The 20687-nt window shown below is 47.7% G+C and overlaps 3 protein-coding genes and 2 pseudogenes across 5 annotated transcripts; 3 read left to right on the forward strand and 2 right to left on the reverse strand.

The window, feature by feature from the left end:
- The first annotated feature begins 3157 nt into the window (after window positions 1-3157).
- On the forward strand, window positions 3158-9482 carry LOC117192535 (tudor domain-containing protein 7B-like). Of its 3 annotated transcripts, XM_033397233.1 has the most exons (8): window positions 3158-3395; window positions 4872-7673; window positions 7742-7869; window positions 8364-8610; window positions 8673-8824; window positions 8881-9029; window positions 9095-9312; window positions 9364-9482. In XM_033397233.1, the coding sequence occupies exons 1-8, from the start codon at window positions 3180-3182 to the stop codon at window positions 9367-9369; spliced, it is 3918 nt and encodes a 1305-aa protein (XP_033253124.1). In that variant the 5' UTR covers window positions 3158-3179; the 3' UTR covers window positions 9370-9482. The 3 variants fall into 3 exon arrangements, 2 of the variants coding, with proteins under 2 accessions (XP_033253124.1, XP_033253125.1); XR_004474369.1 differs by lacking the exons at window positions 8364-8610; window positions 8673-8824; window positions 8881-9029; window positions 9095-9312; window positions 9364-9482 and adding exons at window positions 8051-8149; window positions 8256-8357; XM_033397234.1 differs by lacking the exons at window positions 8364-8610; window positions 8673-8824; window positions 8881-9029; window positions 9095-9312; window positions 9364-9482 and adding an exon at window positions 8051-8243.
- On the reverse strand, window positions 9329-11028 carry LOC117192537 (annotated as a pseudogene).
- Window positions 11029-11299: 271 nt separating this feature from the next.
- On the forward strand, window positions 11300-13980 carry LOC117192536 (annotated as a pseudogene).
- A 2411-nt stretch (window positions 13981-16391) lies between these two features.
- LOC117194035 lies at window positions 16392-17315 on the reverse strand. The gene is made up of 5 exons (XM_033398676.1): window positions 17226-17315; window positions 17032-17159; window positions 16696-16958; window positions 16560-16611; window positions 16392-16494 (listed from the first exon to the last, which is right to left on the reverse strand). The coding sequence occupies exons 3-5, from the start codon at window positions 16932-16934 to the stop codon at window positions 16465-16467; spliced, it is 321 nt and encodes a 106-aa protein (XP_033254567.1). The 5' UTR covers window positions 16935-16958; window positions 17032-17159; window positions 17226-17315; the 3' UTR covers window positions 16392-16464.
- Window positions 17249-18858, forward strand: LOC117194034. Its single transcript, XM_033398675.1, has 3 exons — window positions 17249-17341; window positions 17533-17602; window positions 17668-18858. Exons 2-3 carry the CDS (start codon window positions 17569-17571, stop codon window positions 18153-18155), a joined length of 522 nt encoding a protein of 173 aa, XP_033254566.1. The 5' UTR covers window positions 17249-17341; window positions 17533-17568; the 3' UTR covers window positions 18156-18858.
- The last annotated feature ends 1829 nt before the right edge of the window (window positions 18859-20687 follow it).

A 20687-nucleotide genomic window follows, 5' to 3' on the forward strand; every position in this document is an offset into this window, starting at 1 on the left:
CTCCACATTCCATCGGGAACTGGTGCTTCATCTTCCTCTTCACCGGCCGAGGAATCGATCCAGCAAGAGGCCGCGACTGTGCTTCTAGCAAGCGGGTGTTCCAGCCCTCCCCCCTCGATCCAGAAATCTCAGCCTAGCCAGAACGTGTTGCTACCTACTGCCCTCGTCCATGTAACAGATCGTTATGGAGCACTTATCCCATGTCGTGCCATTTTGGATTCTGCATCACAGGCAAACTTTGTAACATCTAGACTTGCTGATCAGTTGCAGTTGGATCATCGCTCGTCTTATGTTCACATCTCTGGAATTGGAGATTCCATTCTACCTTCGAGCAAGTCTGTACATATAGTTGTACAATCCCAGGACGCAAGCTATCGAGCTTCCTTCGCTGCAATTGTCACCAACTCAATTACGGAAATGCAGCCTAACTTCGGCGTAGACGCAAAGGATTGGCCAATGCCGAATAATCTAAAACTAGCTGATCCTAATTTCTCCAAGCCCCAACGTATCGATCTGTTGATAGGTTCTGGTTTGTTCTTCGATTTAATGTGCGTCGGACAGATTCGACTATCAGCCCAATTGCCAACATTGCAGGAGACTAAACTTGGTTGGATAGTATCAGGAAGCATTGATAGCTCGGAGAATAAGCGTGCAGCTTTAGCCGCTTTTGAAAATTCCTCGTGCATCTCTATTGACGATTTTCGACCCACAACGCTGGAGTACCAAAACTTAGAGCAGCAATGCAGGAAGCAGCTGCTCGAGTGCCAGGTGCAAGTGGAAAAACTGCGATCGGAGAATCAGGAACTGCAGCGCGAACTTTTCCATATATTAAAAACCTACATATCCACGCCAAATGAAATTCAACTTTCAACAGTTTCTACATTGCCAAATTTCCTGCCATTCTATGCAATTACAGAGGTTCCCGATGATCAAGACGTAGTCACGACAAGCCGCCTTCGTAAAGAAGCGCCGATTGCTGCGTTCGACGATCATCCCAGCGTAGCCGCCAGCTGCGCCCAAGCAAGCATCTTCAAGAGGGCCGTTGGAAAAATAGAGGTTCTGCCCCTTCAGGATGGATCTGTTGAAAGCCTTTGCCTTCCAACGGGGGGTGAATGTTCGGAGCAGAACCCAGCCGATTAGCTGCTTGCCAAATAGCACCTAATTCTTGGCCCTCAGCCGCTTATTTTGTTTGTTACTTATGTCTATGTCACTCATTTGTTTGTTAAAGCTTTGCGCTTGCTTGCCCTGCTAAACGCTCTCTGCCAGCTCGCTCTTCGCTATCTCCGCTTTGCGTCTGCCTACCGACGTCGGCCGAGCGAAGCTGCGCTTAGCGATCGGAGCGGCAATGTAAAGGGCAGGCAAGCCACACTTGCAATTTGGATGTCACGCATTAAAGAACATATCGTAATTTTATTTCTGCGCCGAGTTTTGTTTAATTCGAAATAATTAGTCGGCCGATTGGGGATAAAAAACATTATCTCCACAATGATATTGACTGTGAAGTACAAATGGAGCTATTTTCTTTTATAACATTATCTTATAATATAATCAAGTTTATTTGATTGAAAACAGATACTTAAGGAATAATTGAGAACTAATTTTAAGTTTAATATATTGCATAAAACCGTTTTCTGTTATGTTAAAGTTTACGTAGATGTGTGTACCTATTATTATGATCAAGTGTGTATATATATTTTTTCTTATATTGTATATTTAGATACATCATTGTTTTAGTTATAATAAACAAAAAAGTCGAGAACCGACGGCGTTTGCATAATTTTTATAATTTATAATAAACCTGTTTAAAATAAGGAAATAAATGTGTATTTTTATTATTGTAATATATTATATTTTGTGGTATAAATCAAACAAATAACAGCCCCACCCCCTGCCCATTCTTCATTTATTTTGTGGCGGTTGGTCAGTCCATCAAAAGACCCAAAACAAGAACCAAACTCAAATTTCAATTCTAGCGGCCAGCAATACTAAACACCCACACGCAAAGTACGTGAGAATGCATGTGCACCCATACACTAAAACATGCTGGTGGCAAAACAGAACCAGACCTGAGAAAGTTCAAAAAAATCTGAAAAAGCATACAATCACATATTTTTGTCGAAACATATTGCGTGTGTACTAACACATGCAAAGATGTTCTCTCTGCGCTCTCTCTCTCATGATGACGTCACTCTGGGGTACTGAACGCGCTAGCCAGTGTGTGACGCTTTCGTTGTATGAACTGGCACATCTATATACTGTATGGTTAGTGATGTCACGTAGTTTTGGTATATCTCTGAGGGACCGTATAACTTATCGATACCGATTGTGTTTTAAATAAGCGCCTCCTGTCGTTTAAGTACTTTTTTGCAGTTTTTTTATTTTTTCATTTAACTCTATATAAAAACTAAACTAAGTCCATCGGAAGTGTGTCGGGAATTAAAATCGACCAACTGAAACGACCGAAAGAAAGGCACATCGTGCAGCGCACGTTCGACAGGGCCCCGCACGGATTTTCTATTCAGACAAACTTTACATTTATGCAAAATCGAGTGCATATTCAATAAGAACGTTTTTTAGCCTGGAGCTAATATTATAAACTTAATTTTTATCGTAAGTTCGTAGGCAGAAAGAAGTTCTGGTGGTTTGTGTAAAATAAGAATGGCGGCAATAACGGAACTTTTTTCTCGCTCTAGTGTATGGGTGCTCTAGGCATTTCGAGGAAAAAATGTACATATGCACAAAAAAATGGGTTTAATGCACAAACATATGGATGTGCATATCTTTTTTCAAATGGCGGATCATGTTCAGTTCAGAATAACAAGATTAATGCAGCGTTTGCTGATTTCTGGACGCTTTTTCTTTTGCTTCTGCCGCCGCGCCGTCGTCGTCAACATGTGTTTATGTGTGTGTGTGTGCGATCCCGCTTCCGTAAACATGCAGCAGTGGGTCGTGTTTCTCTTGAACTGTAGACTCTCTTTTTCTCTTATCTCTGTTCAGTTTTTTTTGTAGTGGATCTCATTTTCGTGCTTAGTTGTTGCTGCTTGATTTTTTTTTGTTAATTGTTGGGGGTGGTTGGTGGTAGGCGTTCAGGGCATTCCAAAGTACTTGAATCATGCTTAATCAAATGCTAATGTCTCTTTTTTTTTCTCCTCTGCAGGTCTGTAGAATTAAGAGGCGCCATGTCTTCGAGAGAAGAAATATTTGCAGTAGTCACCTCCGAGGTGCGGGCGCTAATCATTAGTGGGCGTAAGCCGCCGGTTCCCCTCGACGACATTCTCAAGGACTATTGCGAGTTCGTGGGAGAGCCACTGCCATTCCGCCGGTTGGGCTACAGAAGCGCCCAAGATCTGCTGGAGGCTACCAGGAACTTTAACTTTCAGACATACGGAAGCACGGTAAATGTCTTTTAGGAACCTAACATACTCTTCGCTTATTAGCGCCTCTGTCCACCCACTTGGACTCGCACGCACACACACCCCCGCCCGATCTTTAAAGGTTATACCCTGTATTCGTCGTTTAGGAGGAGGGTATATCGTGTTCGTGTATATGTTTGTAACATCCGGACGGGGGATGTATTCCCGACCCCATTCGGGGGGTTTTTTTCTGTTCAGCATCAATGGTCGAGATTATTTACATAACTTATAAAGTAGCTTTTAAAAATCGGCAAGACCAGATGCAATTTTGAAGGAGGTTTGCGGTCAGATCATTAGAGGTACAGGGTATCTGTTTGTCGCGATACTCGACTGCAGAAAGTTTGATGGCTTTCTCTCGCCAGCAGCCAGCAGCACGCTGAGCTTGCTCTCTCGCTCAGCTTTCGATTGGCGCTACGCTGCGAAGCTTTTGCGAGCGCACCCGCCCGCAGTACCTTTCAACGCGTGCCGAAAGCTACAGCTGCCTCTGCTTGCTGCTGCTGCCGCTTGTGTCCACGGGGGCCTGCCGCAAAAGGGGCGACGTGTCAACAGCCTTCTTCTTCGTGTTCGTCTTCAAAAACTGTAAACAATGGCATTTTACTTAACTTAGTTTATTTATTTAACCGCCGTAGTGGAGTGCGCGAGTTGCTGTGGCTTTTACGAGCTTTGCCTCGCGATTTCTTTAGTTGCTGATTGAGCGCTTTTTGAAATGCAGGCCGCCCCACTCCCCACGAAAATGTGTAACACGAAAATCGAAAATGCCAGCAATTTAAACTTTTATTTTTCTGTGCATATCTTTGTCTCATTGTGTGTGTGTGTGTGTGTGGTGAAAGTGAACGAACGACTGCTATCTCTGTTCGTCCGTGCATTACACTTGAATTCTAGAATAGATGCAAATGCAGATTTTTACTTCCGTTGCATGGGGGTGCGTGGGCTGGCACTCGCCGCTCTACCCCTAACGCATTGCTCTACGGTCCGCCCAAATCAATAATTCCGAGTGCAACCAAAATGAGAGCAGAACTTACTAAATGAATGCAAAATCCTCATTGTACATATATACTGAGTAGCTTTCTCTGCATATCGAGTATAGCCGTCCCCCATATCACGTCTGGCGCCCTACCCTGCCCATACCCATGCAGCATTGCTCAATGGAGCTCTCCGACCTTATAAAGAGCGAAAGACGATTACAGCAATGAACCACAGTCCGCATTAAATGATTCATTTGGCTGAGCAATCAAAAATCAACATGAAACAGCTGCGATTTCTAAACCAGACACCGCAGCACTTGAGCTAACTCTGAAATCTTAGGGCGAAGAGTTAGCTGGGGTGCTGGAGTTTTATTGGGTCTCATTGATACCCAAACTGGGAGCTCGCCAAGCAGAAATTTAATGGCGGAAGGCTTTCCCTGGTCCCAATAATTTTAACTTTTTTGGATGCCAGAATAACCATATCTCTTTGCAGGTCTACATCACCGCCAAGTCCAGTGCGAAATCGGATCACATTGCGTCTATGGTGCGGCAGCAGAAATCTTCTAAATCCAAAGGCTCCCTCTCAAGGCCGAATCCACAGCAACGCGTTTTTCAAAACGTTGCACCCGCTTACCAGCAACAAAGGTATTCTCAGCAACAGCATCAGCAGTATTCGCAGCAGCAGCAAAAAGAAGTGCTACAGAAACAGAAACAGCAAAAGCTGCAGTTGCAGCAACAGCAGCAGCATCAACGGAATCACGTGCAGAATAAACTGCAGAATCAACTGCAGAATCAACAGCAGAATCAACTGCACAATCAACTGCAGAAGCAACTGCAACAGCAGCAGGAAAATTTAAAACAACAGCACGAGAAAGAGTTGACTGAGAAAAAATTGGAGATTGCGAAGCTGCAGGAGGTGGTTAATGGGCTTCGCAAGCACGGAGAGGAGAAGCAACGCCAGCTGGAAGAGATCAAGGTGCAGGACGAGCAAAAACTCAAGGAGCGGAAACAAGAAATAAAGAAGCTGGAGAAAGAGCTTGAGCATTTCCAACGCAAGGCCGAAGCCAAAGAGCTTCTGGACAAAAAGCTGGAGAACGTCGCTCCAAAAATCGCATCCAACACGCCGGTGCTGGCCAAAGATAAGAAGCAGCATCAGGGCGAGAACCAAGCTACCAAAAAAGTCGGAGAACTGGAGAAAGTCGCTCCGAAAATCGGTTATTTCAGACCAGGCAACGAGCAGACGCTGGCCAAAGATAAAGAGCACCATTCGAAAGAAGACGTGCACTTAGGCCGCATCGATATTTGCAACATGAATGGCCGTAGCAACGGCAACGGCCATGGCAGAACCATGGCGGGAAAGCCTCCTCAGCGCCCCATACTGGGCAACGGTGCTCCGCATCGTGGAGGTGGTCCGGGGGCTGCTTTTGACACGCCCATCAGCTCAAAAAATCGAGGAATGCAGCAGCGGAGCTCGGTGAATGATAGACTGAAGCTACAACAGCAGCCAGCGGCGACTCCAGTGACCGCAAATCAAACACCAATGCCTGTAGCAGTGCCGATAACTCCTCCTAAAACGCCAGAAACTCCCTCGACAAAGCCCAATCAGAGAGCACCGCGGACATCGCCGAAAATTCCGAAATCCCGGAGCCCCAGCAAGTTCGAGTTCAACTCAGATGCGACCCGCGACCCCATCGCCACTCTGAAGGCGTATTGCGATTTCAAAAACTTAGAGCAGCCCGCTTACCGCATCTTCGAGAACGTTGATCGGAGCCAAATTGTCTGCTCAGTGACGGTCGGCGCCTACGTTTACAGCTGCTATCCCAAGGAGTTTACTGATGAGCCGACGGCTCGCAGGGAGACCGCCAGAACGGCCATTGAGAAGATCAACACCGCAGAGTCGCGCCAGCCGCTGGCTATCTGCACACTGACGGATCACGAGTTCATCGACGGCCTGTACCAAAAGCTGCGGCAGTACCCCAACGGCATTATAGGCCACAAGCTGGAGGAGTGGTATGAACAGACCTTTAACCACCACCTACCCAGCCACTGGCACGATCTGGTTGTGGAGTCGAGTAAGATTCGTCTGGAAAATAACGTCCATTCTCTCATTCTGCTTGCCAACGTTCCCGCCTCTCCGAAGCCGAACAGAGCAGAATTCCAGCGGCACGAAATGCCTGAGCTTCGGCTGCCGTGGATGAACGAGGTGGACCACAGTTTAGGGCGACACCACGACTGGAGCATGTACATCACCCACTGCGACTCCACCAAACAGGTCTGGGCCCGACTGATCGATCAGATATCCAGCCTAGAGAAGTTGACGATGCACCTCAACAAGCACGTGCCGGCGCGCACACTGATAACGGATCCCATTGAGCAGAATATGTATCTGGTGGAAGTCACCGAGGGCTGGAGTCGAGTGCGAGTGCTCTCCGTGGATGCGAAGCAGCGAACCTGCCGCTGCCACTTTGTGGACTTTGGGGACGTGGCCCAGTTTGAGTTTGAAGATCTGGTTGGTTGTCCGCCCCAGTTCCTGATGCTGCCCGCACAGGCTATCTGCATGGGCATGTATGCACTGGAAAAGTTCGCGGATCACCCGCACGCCCAGGCCGTGCTCCTTAAAGAGCTCGCCGGCCAGCGGGTGGTGGCTCGCATCCTTACCACCGAGAAGCAGTTCAACGAACTCGGCGGCTGTGCCCAGGGCATTTGGAAGGATGATAGGCGAAGCGCCTGTCTGGTGGGCACCCTGTACGACACTTCCACGGTGGAGGACATTCACCTAAACGATCTAGTTGCCAACAGCATCAGTCGCAACACCCCGGTGCCCATGCTGAGTCCGGACCAGAAGTCCAATCCGGTGCTCATCTCGCATATCAACGAGGGCGGCGACCTCACGGTTCTACTCCGTAACGAGGATCTAAAGTTTGTGGAGCGCAGCATTGCCAACACGGTGGCCGACATTGGGGAGAAGCATCGTGTCACCTACTCGGACCTGCTGCGCGATCGCCTGGTGTTTGTCTACGACGAGTCAGTCGAAGGATTAAAGCAATGGTACCGCGGCATGCTCACCACCAAGCCGGAGAACGCCGAAGAGGAGACCTTCGACGTGTACTATGTGGACGACGGGCGCCTCCGCAAGACGCACATCTCAAACATCTATCGACTGGAGGCCAACAATCTGGCGCTGGCCGGGTATCCGCCTCTGGCTCTGCGCGTCCGCCTTCACGACGTACCCGATATCGTGGGAGACATGCTTGGACGCCTTCGTGGACTGATGCCGCCCCGCAGCGAGGCAATCGTGAGTGTCCTCCGCCGAAACCGGCGCCTTATGTGACAATAGCTAACAATCATTTCATGCATTCACAGCTCAAGGTGATGGATGGTTCCGGCAGTGACAAACTGCCGATGGTCAATGTTTATGTGCGCGGCCAGGATGCCAATGCCATGTACATGTGCGTGAACACCGCCATCCAGATGGAATACGAAGTGCAGAGGTAAGTTCCATGCCGTAGAACTGTCCTGCATTACGATCATCATTCGCACCCTCCCACCCATCACCATCACCACACGCCTCTAATTGGAATCAAGCCCCCTATAATACCACACCACACCATGCCATACCATATCATATTTGATCTGTGCTCCCCCAAATCATCCAAATGCATTTTCTATTAGAGCTTTCGACAAACTGGAAACAAAATGATGCTCTATCGCTAACCCCATCCACGATCAACGTCAATAATAATAAATGTACAACAAATAAACATCGATAATGTAAGATAATGCGTAAGAGCTCCATTCCCATCTCTGTATATAAAACTAAACTAAAATATACTCATACTCGTACCACTTCACATCACAATGCTACCTACCCGATTAGATCCTAGAACGTTTTTCATACCTTATCATCAATACTGTGTCCCACGCCCCCTACATTCGTTCCCCACTCCCCCAACGCTACCCTGACCCCGTCGCCCGTCCCAAACAGAATCACGCGTCCGCAGACCTACGACGATGGCGGCCTACACTTCAATCCCAACGGACAGCTGCAGCGACGCAACAGCTTTGGCTCTGCGGTTTCCAGTCACAGCAGCGGCAGCCTCAGCTTCAGCGACCATGTCCTGCCCGTCACCCCACCCGTCACGCCCACGATCAAGGAGTACGAGGCCATACCGGCAGTGGGCGCCTACTTCGAGGTGCGCATTGCCCTCTCCATCAACCCCGGACACTTTGCGGTGAGTCGAAGAATGGTTCGATAGCAATCCATCGTTAACTTTGTTCCAAAACGGCATTCCAGGTACAACCCTACAAGTGCTACAATCAGTTCCAGCATTTGATGAAGGATCTGCAGGCCCATTGCAAGGGAGCGGCGGCACAAGGCGTCCAACCTTCACGAGTGACCATAGGAGAGGCCTACGCAGCTCCAGACAGTGATAACGTCTACCATCGGTAAGTCTCGAACAGGGAGAATAGACAGACCAAGCCAATAGCTAATCCTCTTGCAGTGTAATTATTCGGAAGATTTACGATGAGATTATAACTGTGCGCTTCGTGGACGTGGGCGATGACGGTGTAGTGGCCTGTGATCAACTAAGGAAGCTTCCTCTGGCCTTGGCCGAGCTTCCCAAGATGGCCATACCAGCTCAACTATATGGTGGGGGTCCAGCATCCAACCTTATCTATCTACTTTTCTAATGCTATCTGTGCCATCCCATTCAGGCATCCAACTTGCAGACGTTCTCTGGACTCAGGAGAACTGTGTACGCTTCCGGATGCTAACGCTGGGTAAAAAGTTTATCGGGATTGTGCGGCGACTGAGCAAGTTGAAGGATGACACGCTAGCGCTGTGCCTGGAGCTGGTCGACACCTCCACGCCGCAAGATATAAAGCTGCACGAGATTCTCATCAACGAGAAGCACGCGCAGCCAGAGCCGAAGGTCTGAATCGAAGAACGACTTTAATATGAGTTTATATTTGCTTATTTGTAGCCTTAGGAATAGCTATATATGTATAATTTATTACGACGATACACATTCCCCCAAACGGGAACAAACAGTTGGGTTACTCTGTACCACTCGGAAACGCAACAATATAAAAGTTATGATTTTAACTACTACCGTTCGACGTCTATCGGGAGAAGGGGTGCACTTGGTTGGCCGCCTTGATGTTGGTCTTGACGGCCGAGGGAGCCTTGCCCAGCTGCTGCTGCACGTTGCCGGGACTCATGGCGGGCCCGCCCATGGGCGAGGAGGCGCGAATCGAGGGCGGCACCATCATGCCAGGCCCCGGGCCGTAATTGGTCATCTTCAGACCCTTGCCCATGCCCACCGCGGCAACGAGGAGCTGAGTGTCAGCCATACTGCTGGTTTGCTGGATGCCGGTGCGCGAGGAGGACTCGATCTCCCACTCCTCGCGCGCCTTGCTGACCATATCCAGGACGTGGGAGACAACCTTGTTGTACTGGGTGACCTGTTTCATGGCCGCATCGTTGGTGAGATTGGCGGCTTTCTGCTCGTTCGCCTGCATCTTCTGCTCGGTAAGCGGGTCGGGCCGCGTTCGCAGATAGTCCGGCACAATGTCGTGGGAAAAGACCGGCACGCGTCCCTCGGTGATATTTATTAACGTCTCGTCGCGATCCATGGACACCAGTAGCGGCAGGACAGTTCGGTTCCTTAGCGGTGGACACTGCTCTTTTGCCAGGATCTTCGTTAGCCCCGTCAAATGACTGGAAATGATAGCAAAATTGTCCAGAAATGTTGGCTAGTTGATTGTCTCGTATTCCATCTCCAGTTTCTGGATCATGGCCAGCACCGCCAGCTTCAAGTCGTTCAGGCGCTGCAGGACGGCGTCCAGCGTCATCTCAAAGTGCTTTTCCTCGCGCTGCATTTCCGTTTTTATATTAATCAAATTTAATTGAAAAATTTAATATTTTTACAACACACGCTAGTGTGACCATGTGAGGACGAGAACAGCTGTTGAAGTTGTAGGGCATTCTGGGTATTTTCTCACTCGGGCCATACGGTCTGACAAACATGGCCGCCGTGGTGCTCTAAGAAAAACACTGAACGCCGTGTTTTTTCATTTGCAACTAAAACCACACGAGAACTCTTTAAGCGTGCCCGCAAAACGTATAACAATGTAAGCAATTTAGTCTAGTGACTGTTACTATCGTTTTACACAATCGCTGATGCCTGCAAACGGTACTTCGCAACGGATAAATTTTTTTTGCTGTCGTCGAGTGTCTCGTACTCTCTCTCTCACTCGTTCGCTGTTGCTGACAAAGCAAACCATACGTGACGGGGCGTGTACATGTGTGTGTTGTTTGTGTGTGCAAGCTGGCCAGAAGCTGAAAAGTCAAAATTTGCTTGTATGCGTGGATGACACGATCAAAAGCCGGTCGGTGCTCCCGATCCTCCAGCACTCTCGGTCCTGCTACATTAACTTGCCCTACATGCATTCGTCGTCCTACGCCCCTGCTGGCCATGCGCTTGGCCCGACGCGCCGCGGCATGGGTTGAAGTTGATCGCGTATCGTCCCGTCCCCGCGATCGCTGACTCTCCCGTGGCTTGGAATATTCGCCCGGCAGCCGGAAAGTGTACGGGAATTCGGGCATTCTCTGCGTTTTCAGCCCAAGGCCTCTGGCATTCTCTTCTCTACTTCCTTGTTGATATTGTTGTTGTACGCCATTTCTAATGCCTCTCTTTCATGTTTTTTTATAATATAAATTGTAATATATTTGCAGCTTTTTGTGTATGTATTCTGAATAAGTATCATGCCAAAATGAAATGGTAAAGTGTTGCCGCGTTCGCATAATCGATTACGAATAAATACATATATACTCTATACAACCATAAATACGTGCGCGATTGTTGATAGAAAAAAGAGAGCTAGAGCGATATCGATATTGAAGCGATTCAGCCCGCGATGGCGTCGCGCAGGCGCGCCGATTTGAATCCCAAACTGCACATGGACAGTCATCCGACAGCTGCCCGCATAACAGGTACCTCCCAATCCAAATAATCACCACCCCTCTCAAACAGACAGAGAGTCTGATAATCCGGGGATGCGTTATCCCTCTGTTATGAAGTGACCCTAAAACGGCGCCATAAAGAAGGGATGCGATTCTCACTAAAGCCGACGGATCGACTGAACCTCACGAAAACCATTTTTAAACCGCCTACCCACCCACTCATTGTTTCAGATCCCTCTCTGCCCGCCGGCAAGCGACGCGAGATCGACAACGTCATGAAGAAGGCTCGGGCCAACACAACCAACGACTACTGGGACAAGAAACTGATCGAGGCCGAGGAGAAGGACCCCAATCGCTGGCGTCATACCGGCTACAAGAAAATGTACATCCAGGGCGAGAGCAGCTCCGGGGACAGTGATCGCGTGCCGCACGGCGTGCCGCGCCCCGGGGAGGGAGCCCCACCCCCCTATGGCCGCTATCCACCCGGAGGAGCCCCGCCAGGTCCACCGCCGCGCTTTGGCCGATCCCGCTCGCCCCATTCGCGCAGTCGTTCCGGATTACGCAAGTCGCCGCCGCTGTCGCCACCACCGCGTCGTCGCTCTCCGCTGCCGCCCATGCACGGCATGGATCGTCGCGGCGGCCCGCGATCCCCTCCCATGCCGCGCTCTCCCAACCATGATACCATGATGCGTCGTCCCGGCAATGGCCACGGTCGGCCCCGTTCCCCACCCGAACCGAGCTCCGGCTCCTCGTCCTTGCGCCGCAAGCCAAACGCGTCGCGTTCTCCCTTGGGCCGTCGCCGCTCACCACCGTTGCCTCCGCCATCGTCGGCGGGACTGGACAAGCGCAGTTCGGGACACATTCTACCGCGTTCTAAGCGTCCCCCTCGCCACCGCCAAGGGTAAGTCATGTCATTTAAAAATCGATTCCAATCTTTAATCTGTATCCTCTCTGCAGCAATCGATGCGTTCGCGTTCCAACAGCTCAATGAGCAGCAGCTCCGACGATTCCTGCTCCCTTTGTTCGCCCAGTCATCGCCATAGATCTCGGTAAGCATTCCTTCCGGCCTTATGTTTCCATTGATACTCAAACTTGATCTTCTCCCCCGTACAGATCCAGCGGTCCGCGCTCCCCTCCGCCAAAGCCGCGTGGGCATTATCGTGCCGGGGGTCCGCCACTCCCGCCGCCGGATACACATGGCCGCGTCCATGGGCGTCCCAGCAGTCCACCGCCGGTGCGTGGAAGCGGCTCGGTGTCCGCAAACGACAAGTATCGGGATGCCAAAATGCGTCACCTCGCTCACGAACGCGGCGCCACGTCGGATGCGCACATGAAAGTCGCTCGCTCGTCGCGTCACTCACCGCCGCCTGAAGATCCGCGTCTCAAGCACCGTCCGCCAGAGCCAGCAGAGCCGGCAGCGACGGCTGCTGCGGCCTCAGCTGCACAGGCCAAGAAGAAGAAAAAGGAGAAGGAGGTGAGTGTCGGAGTAGCTTGTATGAATCACGATCACATCCAATCATTGAATTACTCTGTTTATAGCAGGTGAGGCCACGCATCAAGATCGAGGGCGAGAAACCTAAAAAACCTGGGGCGCCCAGTGGCAGTGGAGGGAATGCAAACTCCTCGTCAGGTTCAGACGATTCGGGTGACTCGGACAGCGATGAGGTGCCGTCGCTGCCCACGTTCTCGGCCACAACGCGGCTGACGCTCTCGGAGCGCTTCGGGAAAATGGCGCAATGGAGCATCGATCGCAGTAACATGGAGAATATGCGCATCACCAAAGATTCCGCGGGTGGTGCTCTTAAAGTGATGATTGAAGAGGGTCTCGAATCGCCGCCGCGTCGCTATTCGTATTCGCCTGCGCCGGCCGGACACTTTCCGGAGGAGTTGGCGACCACAGCACCGTCGGGTATGCTGTCGTGGGACGATGTGCGCGTCCGTTATGAGTACTACAAGAGTCGTGGCTACTTAAGGGATTTGGATCTGAAGGTAAATGGAGTGTCCATACTCTGTAAAGCAGAAACTAAAGATTCCTTTCCTTCTCTCTTGCGCAGGACTACATCAAATGGGAGGAATGGTGGTATAAATATCAGGAGTGGCTGAAGCAGGAGCGCTACTATGAGTACTGGGATCGTAGCCAGCAATTGCGACGACGGCGCAAGAAGTTACCGGTCACTCAGCGTCTCAACTGAGACTGAGAAACGCCCCCGTGGGCATCCGTACCGCAGTGTCCCAATCCTGTAGCTATTCCCATCACCCTCCCCCAATTTGATCACCCTCGCTAACCAATTTATCCATTTATCATTTGAACTGAACCTTTATTTTGCTTTCTCCCTTACTTTTAATCTTACTTCATTTTCCCCAATCGATTCCCCCGCCTTTTTCCCCCTTTTTTGTACATTGAAAATGTACGGAAATGCATTTGTCAGCTCATGTATTTGATAACTAAACAATATGCATATAACACGCGATCCGAGCGCCAATCGCGGATGTTTATAAGGATTACATTAACACTGAAGATTGTAAGTTGTGTGGGGACTGTGCGTCCGGCCGCCGACGTGGTGCGGCACAGATCCCGAGAGGCAAATGTAAACGATTTAAATAAACCATTTAAAAACGGATGAATTTTACCGAATGTGCTCTCGATTTGGATTTCGATCGGATTTCAGGTTACACAGCACACTTATCCAGGAGCATGCTAATTTCTGCTGGCTGGCGTTGGCGACATTGGTCTCTCTACCGCCACAGGTGGCCCAGTCACAGGTGGTTGAGTCACCTACGCTTTGGAAGCGGCTCGGCTAGTGATTATCTTAAGTACCAGCGGAAGTTGCGGGTACCAGATCGCCTGTGTTGGCACTGGTCCACCATTCCCCATTGCAGACATATCAGCTTTCATTGCGTAAATAATAATTAAAACTGTCAAGTAAAAAGTGGAAGTAGAAAGCCGTTTACTGCTTGTGTTATCGGAAATATGGAATTTATCCTATTTTTATATAAATTATACACCAGATATTGAAAAGAACAATATAAATGACAAAAGGGGAGAGATAAATAGTAAGGTGGCGTGACTTTTGCCTTTAACACTTATTTTTATGGAAGATATATGCACATTATGTCATTATTTAAATACTTCATCAGGCATAACACACACTTCTACATACACACCCAAATATGTACCTACACATTTAAATAAAAATACCTATATTCAATTTTATATTAACCCAAAAGAGAGCTGAAATTCATATTAAATTTCATTCTTGTTTGAAAGAAATTGAGGTTAGAAGTAGACAGGAAACAGGAAACTAATATCGCGATCCTCTGCGGCTGATTCCGCTGTAGCTCCTCGTCCTTTAGGGAGGTCCAAGGAATGTGATCCTGGCAGGACTTTGGCAGCCACTGTTTGTCCTGCTGCGAGCTATAGCCATGATGTCGCTGGTGTATCGCTGAGTCAACAATGTGGCGTACCGTCTGCTGTAGCAGGGACCAGTGAACAATTGCGGAATTGTTGGTTCACGTCCACGGGAAATAATGTCAGCAACCAAATTCATACGCCGAATCAAACATTGGCCTTCAGCTTCGAGATTCGTAAGTGATTCAGTATATAATTTTGTATGTATTTTAAAAGGATATCTTCCTTCACAGAGGACTTATGTACCCTAAGACAGACAGAATCATCTCCCAGCAGAACAGAAGCGCCTAAGAAGTCATCCTGGCCATAGACAGCAAGGACTTTGACTACGAGATCCAAGGGAGGAGCTACGCGGGCTACTAGACTCTAGATATATCTCCTTGCTGTTAGATTTAAGGATGTACGCATTCATTTAGATAGTAGATACAAAAATGTTTCCTACTTGTTAATTTTTTTATACTAAGCTAAGTTTTAATGAATAAAACTATCCTAACTAATCATCCTTGATGTATCCTTTATCGGGAAAACTATCCCGACTACAAAAAGGCGAGGCACGTCCAGATCGGTGACCAAATAGCGGAGAAAACTAAACATTTTTGATTGGGGAAAATGTCCTTGATCCTTGATAAGGACTCCATAAAATCAGGGACATTTATCCGATCCCAGGAAGACGTCGCACGTCTCGATCGGCCCAAAAGTAACCGAGAAAACTAAGTAAGTATGGTTGGGGTTGTTGAAGTCCTTACCGGAGGATCAAGAAAATTTTTCCGAGCAAAGGATATCAAGGATCAAAAATATTAATTTTCTCTGCTTTTTATGGGCCGATCTGAGCGTGCGACGGCTTCATGTGTTCGGAAAAATGTTCCTGATTTGGTCGTGTCCTTATCAAGGACCAAGGATCAAGGATATTTACTCTAGACATATATATCATGTTTTCTCCCTTATTTGTGGCCCGATCGGGTTGCGTAATGGCCCCCGTGATCAGAAAAATATCCTTGATCCTTCCGTAAGGACTCCAATAACCCCAACCATACCTACTTAGTTTTCTCGGCTACTCGTGACTCGATCGGGACGTGCGATGACTTCCTGTATTCGGAAAAATGTTCCTGATTTGGTGGAGTCCTTATCAGGGAACAAGGATCAAGGATATTTGGTCAAGGCATATATATCTTGTTTTCTCCCTTATTTGTGGCCCGATCGGGACGTGCGATGGCTTCCTGTATTCGGAAAAATGTTCCTGATTTGACGGAGTCCTTATCAAGGACCAATGATCAAGGATATTTTGACAGACATTTATATCTTGTTTTCTCCCTTATTTGTGGTCCGATCGGGACGTTAGACAGCTTCCTGTGCTCGGAAAAATTTCCTCGATCCTCCGGTAAGGACTCCAATGCCCCAACCATACTTACTTAGTTTTCTCGGCTACTTTTGGCCAGATCGGGACGTGCGACGTCTTCCTGGGATCGGATAAATGTTCCTGATTTTATTAAGTGTCCTTATCAAGGATCAAGGACATTTTCCCCAATCAAAAATGTTTAGTTTTCTCCGCTATTTGGTCACCGATCTGGACGTGCCTCGCCTTTTTGTAGTCGGGATAGTTTTCCCGATAAAGGATACATCAAGGATGATTAGTTAGGATAGTTTTATTCATTCAAATCTGAGTCATTAGTCATCTGAGTCATATGATATAGGCGTCCGCGGGCACGCAAGTCATTCCTTGCCACCGAAGGGGGCAACCAGCTAAAATGAAAGGAAGAGTTAAATAAAGTAAATAAAATGAATAAATAATAACTTAATAACTTTACCAGACGGGGTAAGAGGAATGATCGCGGCATATCAGTTTGTGTCCAGAGAGAGCTGGAGGGAATACAAAAATAAAAGAAGAACCAAGAAAAAATAGTCTATGGATAGATGAATAGGGGGGAAACAAGGATAACTTACCAGGTCAAAGCCGATGAGGTAATGCATGGTGCAGGAGGGAAGACGTTGTCGGTATTGTATGAACCAGCGATGCACGTACGTCGTACATCGTAAAAAGTGCTGGCAAATAAATAATGTACGCGATGCACGCGATCGTAGATGCAGTATCGATCCAGCAACATACAAAGGGGTAAGAGGGCGGGAAAATCACGAGAGCGGCGCAGGACACGAAAGGTTAATGCCTCGGGCCGCTTATACATGGAAATATATCCTGAAATATGCTCCTAGAAGAAATAATCAATTCGTGAGTTCTCTTGAGATTAGGTTCCCATGGTTGGCTGGCTTATGATGACGCACTCCAGAGCCGAAGACCCTGCGATCTAATCCAGAAAGTTCGTTTGCGCCATATTCGGTGTATGAACTGGCACATGTAGATCCGTATCTATGTATGGTTAGTAGTCAAACTCACATTTGACAGCAGCAACCTAGAAGGAAAATTTCACCAGAGAATTAGAAAATCGGTTTTTTCGTTTTTTGGGTAACCTGGTAACCTTTTCCCTGCTCCCCAGCTGCCTGTCAAAACGCCGCTACGAGGCTCGAAGCAGTTCGAAAATCATTCCTATTTCTATCTTTGTGTCGAGCACATGTTCCAGTCAAAACAGAAAAAGTGAGTTCTGATAGAAAAAATTCAAAATTATTTGAAACAGTTTTGTGAAATATTCTACGGAAATTAGGCACAACAATTTAATAAATTTTTGAGAAAGTTTTGTCAAATATTTTACGGAGAAATTATACAAATTTGTTACTTTTACTTCAAGTTAATTTTATTTGTTATTTTTTTGGTTTTTTGTTTTGCAGAACTGTCTTTAATCAATAACAATCGATTCTTTGATAATGTCCAAGTTCAATGTTTGGCTGATCTTCTGGTGTAAGTATAGGATTCCACATCGGATATTGTATATAATCGATACTAACATTCTGTGGGGTGTTTAGGTGCCGTGATGATGATGCAGCCTTGGATGGGCCAGGGCCATGCCCTGTCTGCGGATGCGGTCAATGCCACAGCTGTGCAATCCACTTTTGGCTTATTGATGGGAGAAGCAACAACCGCCAAAACTACGGCCACTCCCCAGGCAGTGGTCAAGTCATCCACTCGCCAAGATGCTTCCAAGGAAATCGTCGCGGGAGCTCCTGCAGTAACCCCCACAACAGACCCAGTGACTGGCCCAGTCGGACCCATAATCGAGAAGACACGATTGGGATCATCAATTGGACTGATCACGGGTTTACTGTCCTGCTTGCATCGCACCACTATGATGGATGATAGCGTGCAACAGGAACTCGACTATCAACCGCAAATGGTGCCCCAGCGTATGGCCGAAGATTTCCTCTTGAACGAGCCCGAAAACGATCCGCACGGCGGTCTCACTAGGACCTCGTACAAGTACCGTTGCATGCACACGTCTTCGCCAGCCCAATGATGGAGACGGCCACTAAGATGCACCACAGCCCCATGACATCACCACTGCTTGAGTTACTCAATGACGTCGAGGACATGACGCTGCAGAATATTCCCAATGTTATCGACCATCTGCTGGCGAATCGTTTGGTGCTCGCAAGTGGTACCCAACTGGATAACAAGGACAAGAAGATCACGCAGAAGGATGACGATGTCTCCAAGAATGACGAGCTCAAGAAGGAAGCTGCTGAAGTCGCACCCACTCACGATAAGGACGAAATCGTTCTCGTGTGTCCCGTACACCGTGAGCACCATGCCAATCACAATGGCGAAATAGTTGACGATACCGTTATCCTTGTTGACCAGTGCCACGTTGTATAGGTCTGTAGATCGAGGTAGACATAGTATAGCGGTAGAATATTAGGTTTATAGGTAGCTAAAATTTGAATTTGAGTCTTGGCGTCACTCAAAATTTTTTGGTTTTTTTAAGCATTTAGTTGTTTCTATTTCGGGTTTTTGTTTAGTTTAGGCAGGGAATTGCGTCAGTGTCAAAATATTTTTTTTTCGATTTTTTGCATCAAAACTTAAAATTCCAAACAAATGTTATTTAATTGCGTTTAGGAAATTGTTTATATTAGAGATTATTGGAGGTCAGCGAGGTAACCAGATTCCTTAGCATTTATAGAAAGAAGAAAATAAAAACAACGAGCGCATTCAATTCAAAAGCAGATACTCTTCATTTAATTGATTTAAAAATTTAAATTTCAATTTGAATCAACCGGGTAATCGCAGGAAAACAGCTGGACATTTTTCGATAGAACAATCGGTTAAATAATTAATTACTTCACCCATAGATGTCGTAGAGGGGAAACACGCCATCTACCAAAGCTATTGTCGGTTACATTTCAAACGGAAAAAGCTTTTCAAGGTCAATTTAGGTATGTTATTTGCATAAATAATCGTCAATAAGTAGCAGCAGAAGTAAGGCGGTAGAAAAATGAAAAAATTCACCTATCTGCACGTCAATAGAGTGATATGCACGCAGGTTTACTTGACGGCATATAAATTGAAAAATTCCCATAAAAATGTGTAATTATTTGACATATTTTCAATTTCAACAACAGCCTGCGACGGAGTGTCTTGCTCGGCTAAAAGGGAAACTCGAGGCGGAGGCTGGAACTAACACGTACCAGATTGTGCCCGCTGCCACTGTCACTGCCACTGCCGCTGTCGCTGCCACTGCCGTGTTCTTTGCTGTGATTTCCGCTACACAAAGTAGCTGTTTTTCGTGGCGACTGAGTTAACTGATAATCTTATTAGGCACGGAATAAGGAGGGAGGGGTTAGGTGGGGAGGGAGAGAATCGCTTAATGCTAATGTGTCGATGGAAAGCTTCGCTGTGGTTAATTGAGGCTGGTGGTGGGTGAGACTTTGGGGTTGATGGGAGGGGGCATCTAAAGGATCGAGCCAATAGGTTATCTATTGAAAGGTTCTTTAATCCCACCATCCAGCCTCATGGCCGGGGCCTCTAACCCCAATCTGCAGTAACCCGACAACCCCCAGAGGGCAATCCCTCGCACAATTAAGCTCGAAATAACAACAGCGCTAAGAAGGCTTTAAGTCCTTTCCTTTCGAGAGTGGAGGATGGTACGAGTAGGATGGGAGTCTGAAGTACAACTTGAGGAGAAGTCACGTCTAATTACACACATCTAGGAGCAGCATTTTGACCTGATCTGGTTGACTTGCTGTTGCTGCTGGAGCTGTTGGTCGGACTGTTTTACTAAATTGGTTTAAAAAGCCACAGGGCAGAAATTCCATGGGTAGCCATGGATACGCCCCTCGGGGCGTAGCAGGAGGAGGCTCTTGGCGGCGACAGGCTTGGGGGCCATAATCCCTTTATAATCCACACACAATGCTATGGAAATATATCCTGAAATATGCTCCTAGAAGAAATAATCAATTCGTGATCTCTCTTGAGAGTAGTTCCCATGGTTGGCTGGCTTATGATGACGCACTCCAGAGCGCCTAGATCTCAGAGACTATAAAAGCTAGAGCAACCAAATTTGGTATCCACACTCCTGTTAGATCTAACTATAAAACGTGTGTTCGGAGCAGAACCCAGCCGATTAGCTGCTTGCCAAATAGCACCTAATTCTTGGCCCTCAGCCGCTTATTTTGTTTGTTACTTATGTCTATGTCACTCATTTGTTTGTTAAAGCTTTGCGCTTGCTTGCCCTGCTAAACGCTCTCTGCCAGCTCACTCTTCGCTATCTCCGCTTTGCGTCTGCCTACCGACGTCGGCCGAGCGACGCTGGGCTTAGCGATGGGAGCGGCAATGTAAAGGGCAGGCAAGCCACACTAGCAATTTGGATGTCACGCATTAAAGAACATATCGTAATTTTATTTCTGCGCCGAGTTTTATTTAATCCGAAATAATTAGTCGGCCGATTGGGGATAAAAAACATTATCTCCACATAAAATTTGGTGACCCCGACGTGATCTCTGAGTTGCAGTGTCAATTAATAATCATTCGCGATCGACATTCGGTAGCCCTA

This window comes from Drosophila miranda (assembly GCF_003369915.1).
Source record: "Drosophila miranda strain MSH22 chromosome Y unlocalized genomic scaffold, D.miranda_PacBio2.1 Contig_Y2_pilon, whole genome shotgun sequence".
NCBI lineage: Eukaryota > Metazoa > Arthropoda > Insecta > Diptera > Drosophilidae > Drosophila > Drosophila miranda.

Excerpts from the sequence above, each read along its gene's own strand:
- LOC117194034 (XM_033398675.1), top strand. The coding sequence starts at position 17,569 with ATGTCCAAGTTCAATGTTTGGCTGATCTTCTGGT. Across the intron at positions 17,603-17,667 it reads TGTTTGGCTGATCTTCTGGT|GTGCCGTGATGATGATGCAG; the intron begins GTAAGTATAGGA and ends TGGGGTGTTTAG.
- LOC117192535 (XM_033397233.1), top strand. The coding sequence starts at position 3,180 with ATGTCTTCGAGAGAAGAAATATTTGCAGTAGTCACCTCCGAGGTGCGG. Across the intron at positions 8,825-8,880 it reads AGTGATAACGTCTACCATCG|TGTAATTATTCGGAAGATTT; the intron begins GTAAGTCTCGAA and ends ATCCTCTTGCAG. Across the intron at positions 9,030-9,094 it reads CATACCAGCTCAACTATATG|GCATCCAACTTGCAGACGTT; the intron begins GTGGGGGTCCAG and ends CATCCCATTCAG.
- LOC117194035 (XM_033398676.1), bottom strand. The coding sequence starts at position 16,934 with ATGTATAAGCGGCCCGAGGCATTAACCTTTCGTGTCCTGCGCCGCTCT. Across the intron at positions 16,612-16,695 it reads ACCTCATCGGCTTTGACCTG|CTCTCTCTGGACACAAACTG; the intron begins GTAAGTTATCCT and ends TATTCCCTCCAG. Across the intron at positions 16,495-16,559 it reads CATTCCTCTTACCCCGTCTG|CTGGTTGCCCCCTTCGGTGG; the intron begins GTAAAGTTATTA and ends CTTTCATTTTAG.